This window comes from Petaurus breviceps, unplaced genomic scaffold (assembly GCF_028583685.1).
Source record: "Petaurus breviceps papuanus isolate PSGF00001 unplaced genomic scaffold, PetGlider_PUasm1.0 90919, whole genome shotgun sequence".
In the NCBI taxonomy this organism is placed as follows: domain Eukaryota; kingdom Metazoa; phylum Chordata; class Mammalia; order Diprotodontia; family Petauridae; genus Petaurus; species Petaurus breviceps.
The window spans coordinates 13,185,420-13,197,466 of record NW_027187378.1 but is presented as its reverse complement, the minus strand read 5'-3'; the positions used below and the strand labels follow the sequence as shown (position 1 = coordinate 13,197,466).

Genomic DNA, 12,047 nt, shown 5'->3' with positions numbered 1-12,047 from the left:
TATTCTGACTAGCGTGTCATTCTGGACTGTATAGCCATCTTCACTCATCCTAGAATAATGTTCAGGCTTCCATCCCTATCTATCTATTGAAAATGCTCTCTTCAAGGAGGCCAATGATCTAATTGTCAAATCCAATGACCTATTTTTTTTCAGGCCTCAATATGTTTTATGTCTTTGTAGCATTTAACAATGTGGCTGATCCCCTCCTTCAGGATCTATGGCTTTCATGATATCATTATGTCCTAGTTTACTACATACTTGTCTCACTGTTCTTTCTTCAGTTTCCAATATTTTATCATTTTCCACCTGACCTTTAAGCATGAGTGTCCAACAAGGTTTGGTCCTCATTCCTCATTTCTCTACACTCTCCCCCTGGTAATCTCATCACCTTAGCTTTATTTGTAAACTTTATGGAGAAGATTTCCAAATCTATATATTCCAACTTTAATCCACTCCCTGCTCTCTATTGATATTTTACCTGCTAGTTAACAGGAGTAGGAAACCTGCCAGGAACGTAATATTAGTATTAGAGGGAGGGGACAGAGCAGCAGAGAGACTAGTGATAGCTCCCACAAATTCTGAGGCAGGGTGGGGAGGCTGGATACCTGTAGATCCCCATCTCATAGGGGCTGGATAGACAGGAGGAGAGCTATACATAATTTTTCATATATAATCACTCTTCATTAGTTAGGAACTATTCACTTTAAAACTAAAGGTTTTCACTTTAGGCAGCAACTAACATAATCCCCAGGAACTGCTGATAGAGAGACAGAGCAATGAGGAAGCAAAAGGAGGAAGAGGGTGTGGCTACATTTCTGAAATATAGTACTTGAATAAAATAGATAAACCTCTAGTTTGTCTGTTATAAACATGTAAACAGTTTCTAGTAAATAATACAAGTTCCATATTTTATATTGCAATTAATTGTTTTAATTACCATACTATGTATATCATGTTCTGCTGGCTCTTCATCTATTTTTTGGATCGTCTGGACACTTTCATTTTCCACTGCTGGGGGGAAAAAGTCACATTAAATCAATGTGTAATACAAATGATAAATATCCAAATTATAATAGAAAATAAAGTATATATTCAATATCTATATAATTGTTAAAATATTAATTTTACATTAGCTTAGACTTTATGATAATCAGAATTTATAAAAATTGCCCTTTCAGAAAATGTTCTTGAAATATTTTTAAGAATGGGATATATTGTCATAATTGGTTATGTTAAACATATTGATTGTCAAGGATCAAATGGGGGGTTATTTTCCTTCAGTTTTTAAATCAAAGGGGGTACAGTTTATTGTAAATTAGAGCTTTATACACCTTATTTTAACTTTTTAAAATGTATAAATAAGTACTATAACCCCCAGATAGTTTGTGATGTACCTTTTACAAATCCACAGGCAGAAGTTCAGAAGGAAACACAGACAAATAGGATAGCTTTGAAAGTCATATGTTGATTTTATTATATTTTTTAAGTACATAAAAAGTAAATTGTCCACGTAAATTTTATGATTTCACATGCAATCTTTTTCTGGTATACTTTCAAGGTTTGGGGGGCTCATTACAATCAAAATCATTTTTAAAAATCCTATATATTTTACTAAAACAAAGTATCATTTCTTGTTTTGGTGAAGAAATCTTGCTCTTCCTCTTTCTTTTCTATAAATGTTTCATAGCATCTGGGGCCTGAGCAATTGTTGGGATAACAATCAGAGAAAGAGCAGCACTGTGACTAATTTTGTTCCTTCCTATCTCATTCTCCTTCCTTTCCACCCTATTTTATTACGTACCTGTTTCTCACGCCACTGGTATTTCTGAGCCATGACATCTGGTGCCTGCCTTTGGGGCTCAGATCAGCTCAGCCCCAGGATGTTTTGTCCAGCTGCTATAGCATCTTTGAAGTACAGTAGCAGCTGCAATACAGATCCTGGGGGCTCATCTGAGACTCAACAGTACCTGCTGCCAGTTTGAGAGAAGGTATTGTCTTTTTATTTTGTACTGAGGCAATGAACACCTTTTAGGCTCAAAAGCACCTCTTGGATTCTCTCTTCTTTCTGCTTTTCCATTTCTATTAATGCCTAATGCTAGCAAGCAGAATGGGTCCCCTGGATGTTTCTGAGCCCCAAATGGACACTAGCTACATTTCTGTCTTAACATTTATTTCTGAAAAAGAGATGTTAAAGAAATAAGATGAGACCAATAAGAGAAAAATAATATCCTGAGGGAATTTATGGAGAGCAGATAAAAGGAATTATTAAATTGAGGACAGAATGAAGAGCTGCTTCTAGCATATGGAGGATAGTATTTCTGACAGAAGAAGAGAAGGAGAATCTCTTGAGGAAAATGATTTGAGGAAAATAAAATGTTAAATTCTCCCAATCATTTGAACCTCTCTTGTCTAATCAAATTATATTTGACTGTCAAGGGAGGAATCAGTCAGTGGAACAGTTCTATATTTCCTACATGAGGTTTCTAGTTTCTATAAGACAGCAGAAAAGAAACATACCTTTGAACCTAAAAGAGATGCACAAGTAATATTACAAGTTCAGATATTACATTATTTTTTTTTCAAATAGGGCACTTTCCCGTTTTAAGTTTGTGACAAAACACCAGAACATGTTATAAAAAATACAACCTAAGACTTTTTTTCCTTCCCAAATACTAAAGAAACAAATTGGATTTGTAATGAACTCAAGATACAGGTGACTTAAATATTTGACAGCCTAATATTCATGGCAATTACTAACTACAATTAGTAATTACCTCAACTAAAGTGTTGTGTAGGGTTGCAGTGCATTATTAAGCAGCTGCCACGTTCCTCCCCTGAGGTGGCTGCATTTCAGAAGTGGGTGAAGTGATCCTCTATATCCCTTTCCCAAGGTCACTGGGGTTTTGTGAAGTTTAATTAGTTAATGTTCATAATGTGCTCCAAGATTTTCAGATGAAAGGTGCTGTAGTAGTACTATGCAGCACAGAAATGAAATCTAACATGATTGATTACACAAAATTTCATTGAGATTTGCTTGTTTATGTCACCTGCAGAACTTGGCATCTACTTACAAGAGGCTGAAAATGGCAGCATAATCTTGGGGGAAAAAATGCCCTAGTTTAATAAAATGGAACACAAACTACCAACAGTCATCTGAAAAAAATGTTCAAAATCAGTAACAAAGAAAGAAACACAGTTCTAAGGTAGCATCTTAAACCTTTTGAATCATCAAAGATGGTACAAGATAAACGATTTGAAGTTGGCATGGGAAAATAGGCATTGTAATCGTCTTCTGGGAAAGTAATGAACTGGTCCAACCACTTTGGAAAACAATATGGAGTTATACAATAAAAGTTACTAAAATATTAATTCCCTTTGACCTAGCACTATTAGGTTTACATCCTAAATGGATTATTGGTAGGAAGAAAAGACCTACTCACACAAAAACATTCCTCTCAACAGCATGATTTATGATAGGAAACAAAACAAAACAAAAAACATTGCCCAATAACTGGGGAATAGATGAATTAACTAGTATATCAGCATACTAGAATATTACTACACATTAAAAGAAAAAGATGAAGAACAGAAATGAAGGTCTCTACCTCCACTCTAATTAAGGTAGAAACAGAAGGCCCAAACTTCTCAAATGAATCAATCAAAGTTGTAAACTGGGTTTGAACAAATACTTAATCAGTTTGGAAGAAGTACAGGGCTTTGAAGATTAGATGAAAACAGATGCCAGGTGAGAAATGTCTTATGTTTGTCTGAAAATTCAGACACTCCTCTGAGCCTACGTATAACACAGTAAGCCAGTTTAAAAGTTTGCATTCCAGCAGCAAATCAGTCAGTCTAGAGGTTGTCAAATCCAGTGTTGAAGAACTCCAGAGGGGAAAATTCTCTTGGGGGTGAGTGGAATATTGAGCTTCTTTCCTTGGCCCATTGATCAGGTGACAACCTTATGAACTTCTAAAAGTTAGAAATGGTGCCCCCAGAGCAGCAGTAGCTGGTGGAAGTATCTCTATCAGGGACTGAGAGAGAAACCAAGGGCAAACTTGACCCACCAAGGAAGTTTCAGGAGAGCAACCTAAAAGGAACTTTATGAGAACTCTACAAAGAGAGAATAAAGCTTTCAGTAACAAGGAGCAGTAAGTTCATCCTTTGTCCAAATATGTTCCCTAAGCCTGAGCTCCAGGAACCTCATGTATGCAAGTGTGCCTTCCTGTAGGAGGAATGTTCCTCTAACAACTGCCCTTACTACACCTGCTTTGCAAATACCCTTTCCAGAAGCTAACTAAATCTGGTTGATAATCAATAGGAAGTTCCCCAGATGAGAGCATTTAAGCAACAATCTTAGAAACTCCACCTGTTCAGAGTTAACAATGAGAAACTTTTTAAAAAAAGATTTCTGTTTTTCAATAGGATGGCTTTCCTCTAGGAAAATCTGCTTAAAAGGAAACAAAGGCATAGACTGATAGATCAAAAAGCATTTAGGTGCTTACTAGGTGTCATGGGCTCTCTTAAGCACAGGGATACAAAGCCAAAAGTGAGACAGTCCCTGCTCTTGAGGAACTTACATTCTAATGGGAAGACAGCATATATACTTCTGAATGTGTGTACACAGATACTGAATGCAAGGCAATTTGAGGAGGAAAGCCTTGCAACTGGGGGTTCAAGAAAGATTTCAAGAAGAAGGTGGTACTTGAGTGGAGTCTTAAAGAAATAAGACCAAGGAAAGAGGTAGAGGGAAAATCATGCTATATCCTTAGTTTTCTTCATTTAAAACTTCCACTTTCTCAATCTAAGAACTATGGTTTCTACAGCCCTCAGTCCATTTCTGTTATTTTGCCATCATTATTGTAGAAGTAGAAGTGGGACTCCTGCTCCTAGGGCCATTTTGAATATTATCACAATTTACAACTCCATATTCCCCATCCCTCCAAAAAAAAACCTCATCATCTAGTGGCTAGTACTCTAGTAAAAGATTTAGTATTTAGCTAGGGACAGTCTGTCATTGGGTCCTTGTACTTGTAACATTTCATATTGATAGAAACTGTCAATTTGTTTTCTCCTGGAACAGACTTTGAGAACACAAGTTATTTGTACACTACAATGAGGCATCAGAACAGGACTTTCTTTGGACAGTCTCCAAATATTCCACCTACTGTTAATGACTTTCTCTGTATTTTTGTAATTTCTATGGTTTGGTAATCAGGCAAAAGACACAATCTGCTACTGGGACCTTAGTTGAAGTCTTTCCCTCGGGAGAGACCCTATCATAGCTTGGTTTCCAATGGCATTGCCTTCAAATACCAAGGTTCTCCACCTCAAGATAAGGATCAGACTGGGGTCTTTCTGAAAGACCTTTACCCATCACCTCCAATATTTTCTCTTTATAAGCTTACTAACACCTTTGGATTTGGAGGGCAGTTATTCCCGTTTACTCCTTAAAAAGACAATCTTTAATGGCTTCTTACTAGATTGTTGACCACATTTCTAATGTTCAATTACTAAGCGTCAACAATTGTCTGCACCCAGTGTTTAACTACATATACTAGGGAATTAAATGTAGCAAAAGGTGGTCCTCATCTTTAAGGAGTGATAGTCTAGTGGAGGAACTATATACTAAATTGTATTGCCTATGCAGTGCTTAACATGTTATCTTGTATTTTTGTTTTTTCTTTTTAGGAAAATGTCTCGATTCACCAAGTAAACAATAAGCCCTTTTTGGCAGAATCTATGCCTTATGCTTCTTTATATCCCCAACATCTAACATTATAGTTGAAAAATATTCACAGCTTCTAAAGAGGAAGCTGGTGATGACAACATTTAACAACCAAAGAAAAATATACAGTACCATTTAAGCAAGTGATTAATTGTATGGAAATAAGAAAGGTCGATCTCTGTGTGTGACTGCTATAGAATATTGTGATAGCAAAGGCCCTTCGGCATATATCTCCTACGCTGAAAAGCCTTGAGACAATAAATAAATCTCTTTAATAGGAACAGGAAACTTGGGACCTCAAGTGCTGCAGGTTTTCATTTCCCATGCCAGGTCCTTTCTGTTCTAGGGTACAGCCCTGACTTGCCATATGCCTGTGCAACACTGATGATTTGGAATCTCGGTGTCATCAGCTTAGGAGACAGTAGTCTTCCATGCCAAAGAGCTTCAGGGTTCTAAGTCAATGTACTGGGCTTCTTGCCCCAGGAAGTATGGTGCTGTGACTGTCAACAAGGCAGTCACTGGGGTTCTTCCATGTTTCCATTTGTTTCCACAGCAGATAATAAAATCTCTATTAGCCCCACTTCAGCTTTTGTAACTGGCAAGTCTGTCAAAAACATTTAATGAACAGCTACTACTGAGTAAGTCATGAAGTTAAAATGTACAGTGACCAATAGTGATCTAGCAAACATATTTTGACTTAATTCACCAAGCATCTATTCAGAGTCTGCTATATTCAAGGTGTTGTAATAGATACTGGTAAATATAAAGATGAAAATGAAACAGTACCTGACCTCAAGGAACTTAAATTCTATTAGGTGATGGGGTGGAGGTGACAAATAATATATATATATACACAGATAAACCAGTGCAAAATATATACAAGGGAAATACAAAGTAATTTTGAGGCTAAAGGAACAGTGCTAACAGGGGAGGAAAAGGGATGATCAGGAAGGGTCCATATATGAGAAGGTATTAGAGCTCAGTAATGAAAGGGGCTAGGAAATCCAGGAGAAGAAGAGGGAGATGGAATGTCATATACAGCAGAAATGTCAGACTAGATTAGAATTTAATTGGGAAATGCTTAACAAAATAAATAAAAATATGATACAACATAGATAATGTTAACTTGTGGTTTTCTAAGTCAATATGAGGTATGAAGAGAATGAAGAGATTCGTTTCTATTTGAGTTTGATACCACTCATGTTATCAAGCAAGTAAGCCTCCTTGCTCAAGCAAGTTAAATTCCCTAGGGAAGAATCACTGCAGGACGGAGAGTGGTATAAAATCAGTGTGGGATAAACTGGTGCCAGGATACAAAGGGTTTTAAATGCCAAACTGAGGAATTTGTATTTTATCCTAGAGACAACAAGGAAACTGACACTTCTTGATGCTTGGGATAACAGGATCAGACCTGTGTTCTAGGAATAGAAATACAAATGCTATGTGAAAGATGCAGTGGAGGAAAGAGGAGACAGGGAGACCTGATGGGAGTGAAAGAGGATGAGGGCCTGAACTAGGGCAGAGGCCATTTGAGTCAAGAGAAAGAGGTGGGTGAGAAAAGGCATAACAGAGCTAGAATCAACAAAACTAGGCAGCCGAATGGCTACAGGAGGCGGGTAGTGAAAGAGAGGGAAGAGTTGAAGATGACTGTAAGGTGTCCAACCTGGGTGACTAGAAGGGTGATGGTGCCTTCACCAAAAGTAGAAAAGTTAGGAATAGGAATGGGTTTAATAGAAAAGATAATGAATTCCATATCTTGTCCGTGTTCAGGTAGTGTGATAAAGTAGAAAGAAGAGTGGCACTGGAGTCAGAGGGTCTGGGTTCAAATCCTTCTTCTGTCATTTACTATCTGTGTGACTTTCCTATCCCGCAGTTTCCTACACTGTAAATGAAAGGGCTTGAAGAGATGGCCTCTGATGTCCCTTCTCTAAACCACAGATTCTATAAAATGTTTATGTGACACCCAGGTGGAGAGGTCCAGCAGGGAGTTAGTGATACAGGGCTGGAGATTAGGAGAGAAGATTGATGAATGCATAGATCTGAGAGTCATCTGCATAGGAATTGTAATTGAATCTATAGGAGCTGATAAGATCACAGAAAGAGGGTACATAGAGAGAGAAGAAAAAAGGGTCCAGAGAAGAGTCTTGGGGTATGCCTATACATAGGAAACAGAATACAAAAAATAATCCAGCAAAGAAGATTGAGAAAGGCTGGCCAGATGGGTAGGAGGAGAACCAGAAGAGAGAACTGTGCCTCAAAAACCCAAGGAAGAAAGAAAATCCAGGAAGAGAAAAGAAAAAGGCCATTTTATTTTTTTATTTCCTCAGAATTATGTTATATAACTTTGCAACCGCGTATCAAAGCCAATGGTTTGGACTCTCTCCTTATTGGTGGAAATCAATGCTCTACAAACTATCTGAGGGGTGGGACACAGTTGGAAAAAGCAGAAGAGAGGAGAATTCTTCACTTTTTAAACCGATTTCTAGTCTCTGATCTCAAGGGTCTATCCAGTTTTCTTCAAACTTTCAAGTTGCTTCAAGATTGCTTCAGGCTCTGCAGTCGATTTAGGTGCTTCTAGCTTCTAGCTTTTCAAGAGAAAAGATGGAAGATGCCAACTCCACTTCAGGTTACTGAAGGAAAGAACACTGGGAAGAAGCTAATATGAGAGGAGCTGGCATATTCCTAGCCCCAACTTGCTACACTGAAGAACTCATCCTTGGCTGAAGAACTAGGCTCTCTCCAAGTCAAGATGAGTTGCCAAGCTCCCAGTGGAAGAGCTCTGTATTGTCCTGAATATATTCTTATAGGTATACTTTCTCTGACTTCTGTTTTGCCATCAAATTGGATAAATTGGTTTCTTCAATAATTCCTGTATTGTGTTCATTGTGGATCTGGTATTTGGTAAGAAAGGAGTTAAGCCTTAGATATAAAGCTTGGGGTCTTGCTACCATTATTTCAACAGCTGTCAGAAGATAGACTGGACCTAAAAATCACATCCCCTAGACTAACACTACTGTTATAGTCTGCTCTCTGCAGGGACCTCTGCTCTCTGAGGAGAGCAGAGTGGACAAACTTTTAGCCCTTTTTTACTTCCCTCCTGTTTTGCTTCCTAGAAAGAATTAGTGTCCCTTGGAGAAGTAGTGGGGGGGGGGGAACTAGAGATGTCTATTCTGCCTTCTCCAAGCCACACACCTGACACCCCCCCTGCTATGACAGCACTCATTGACTATATTTACCCTCACACAAAAGAAAAATATAGTAAGGGGGCATTTCAGAATACATCTCCCCTAGCTGCTTTTTTAAAACTTTTTTTGCTTCATACTGTCTCCATAATTATTTTGGGTTTCTACAATAGTTTTTCCCTTCAATTTCAGGTGAAATTTCTTCTGATCAGTTGTTATGAAAGGATGCTAATGAAAAAATGGCCATGTGGACCAGTGTTAGCACAGTTAGGGAAGCAGAGCAGTTGAGCTATGGGAATAAGACAACGGTTGCTGCCAATAGCTCAAGGAGGTTATCAGCCTATCTCCCAACATGAGGCTTTATGTAGATAGCATATGAAAGCTGGGGAGGCCCAAGCCTCTGAGCTGCTATTCCTAAGCTGTTTCCTTGAACTGTGACTAGAGAGCTGAGTGTTTTGTCAGAAAGAAGAGCAAGAGAGCCAGGGAGACTATGGTGTCAGGGAGTCTGGTTACCTTGGTGGCTTTCCCTAAATATCCAAGTTTTTGATCCCCTGTGTTGTGAGTGCCCCTGGGAGAGGGTGGTATCAAATTACGTGAAGTCTTCGGTTCAGAGCTATCAAAGAATCAGGCAGCCATGGTTCTGTCAGAGGTCAGCACCCAGAGGGCTCATTGATACCACCTTCTGAGCTCCTCCCTGTTCTCTGGGGCAGAACAACTTGAGGCTGGCAGGAAGTTTGTGCAGCATCTCATCTTACATTTTAGTGAGAAAATTGAGGGTATCCATTGTTGGCTCCTTCTCCCAGGTCTTCACTTCAAATGCCCACAGCATCATTCGTCATGGAAAGCCCTTCACAACCTGGCTACACTCTCTTGCTTGCATTCTAGCTTATCGTTCAGCTAGACTATTGCTACTGCCTAGTACCCTGCACTCAGCCTTGCGCCACTGTGACTTTGCACAAGCCATCCACCATGCCTAGAATGCTCTCCCTCCTCCTGTTCCCCATTTGAAATACTTCTTTCCCTTTCAGGTTACATTCAAATTCAGCCTCCCGACTTTGTCTCTGCTCTCCCCACCCCCAAGAAATTATTTTGTATTGATTCTGCACCTATTTTGCTCTAGTTATGGGACCCTGGGTGAGTCCTTCAAGCTTGCAGGGCCTGACTTTTCTTATGTTTCAAGTGAGGATAATAATAGCACCTGCCTTACAGGGTTGGGAGGATAAAGAGAGGCAATGTATGTAAAGGATTCTGCACACTTTAAAGTACAACATAAGTGTGAACGAGTAATATTAGCTGTTTGAAGGTCGTTTCTCTCCAATAAAACATAAGGTCCCTGAAGCCAAGAACTATTTCTTTTTTTTTCTTTGTATCCTCAGGGACTGCACATAAATGACATTTAATAAATGCTTGTTGAACTGAATTGGATGGAGCTGTATCAGTATAGACAGCTCCTAGAGATCCTAGAGGACCTAGAGCAGAGGTGGGGAACCTGTGGCCTTGAAGCCACATGTAGCCCCTAGTCTAGACCCTTATTAAAGACATCTGACAATTCTATTGGTGAGTGCAAATCAGAACGAAGCCCTTACTGGGGATACAGATGGGCAACCAGACTTCCAAGGCCCCAAGCAGACATGGCCCAGTGCAAGTGTGCAGCCCTGGAAGCTTAAAATTATCAAGAATATAGGACCATAATTTGGAGAGATTTTTGAACTGGGTAGGGCAGTAATGAGCATTCCTGGTGGATTTTTTTTTTAACATATTACATTTTCCTGTGGTTTGTGCCTCTGTGCTTTTTGCATATATCTATGACCTGTCTGAGCAGTCCTTGGTGGGGGGAGAGGGAGTGCTTGCAGAACTATAAGCTTGCACTTATCAACTGAACATGTGATTCCTTATTATGTGGATGTTAAGATTTGTTACTTTGGAAGCTGGATTGTTTTACCTATAGTTACCAATTTAGGCACAAGGAGAATCAACCTTATTAACTGGCCTCAGGGATGCCAAATTCTAAAATATTATTTTGTGTCCCTTCAGTAGCTTGGTTTGGTATGTACTTTACTATTTTAAGAATTTTCAAGATGATATAAGTATGTTCACATAAAAAAAAAACCTTTTAGAGATCATGATGCAAATAATCTAACATTATAACAATTTATTCAAGGAAAATATGAAGGATTCTTTGTGAGAAACTCATTTCAAGAGAAAAGTCAGCAGGATCCAAAAGCCAGTTCTAATGAAAATCCCTTAAATCACCCCTATCCCAGTATTTGCTAGCAACTAGCTCCTGACTTCATATGGAGCAATAGTCAAATTACTGTAATTATCTTGTAACACAAGTGGCATATCAACATTATTTTAACATGGATTTTTGCATAATCTTTCATTATTATTGTTCAGTTGCACACTTGGAAACAGAAAACAACAACAAACTACAGCCTCTCATCTAACATAAAAAGAGAAAAATCTACCATAATGTGTAAATAAAAGGACTATTTATTTGTGAATATTCTGGGAGAAATCTGACTTATATTCCCTCTCCTGAAAGTCACAAAACACCTTCTGTCAAAATTCATGAACTTGTAAATCAGGCACCTTAGTAGCTGAACATATTATAAAAACATAGTAATCATATAAATTTTTAAAAATCCATTCAAAGACCTCAAAATAAATCTATCCTTTTATTATTGTGAAATTAATCCTGACTTTTGTATGTTATTGCCCACAGTGATAGTACAAATCATTTAAATGCTGAAATGGAAGTAGGAATCTTCATTCCCAGTCACCTGATTTCATCAAATACAGCATATTCTTAAACATTTGGCATAGTTCATTGTTTATTTCTAAAAGAGGTTGGAAAGGACTCTGGTCTTTGTTACTTAGCAGTCATGTAGCTATGACAAGTCTGAGCCTCATTTCTTCATCTTTAAAATGGGCATAATAATGTCTCTAATATATGCAGAGTTGTTGCAAAGATCAAATAAGATAATATAAAGTGCTTTACAAACTGAAAAATTTTACATAAAGTCAGTTGTGATTGTTGTTATTTCTACAATCTTTAAGATGAAAATTCAGCATTATTTTAAATGACCAGAAAAGGTCATTTTCATTCATTACAGACTGAAAAAAAAATTGAGAGTTAG

The 12,047-nt window shown here is 38.2% G+C and overlaps 1 protein-coding gene across 1 annotated transcript in view; it reads right to left on the bottom strand.

Annotated features, from left to right (window-relative positions):
- The window catches only part of CFAP61 (cilia and flagella associated protein 61), a 365,072-nt gene that overhangs the window by 273,037 nt on the left and 79,988 nt on the right, over positions 1 to 12,047 (bottom strand). The window contains exon 9 of the mRNA XM_069075487.1: positions 938 to 1,011. Within this exon, the coding sequence (XP_068931588.1) occupies positions 938 to 1,011 (74 nt within the window). The remainder of the gene's footprint in view (positions 1 to 937; positions 1,012 to 12,047) is intronic.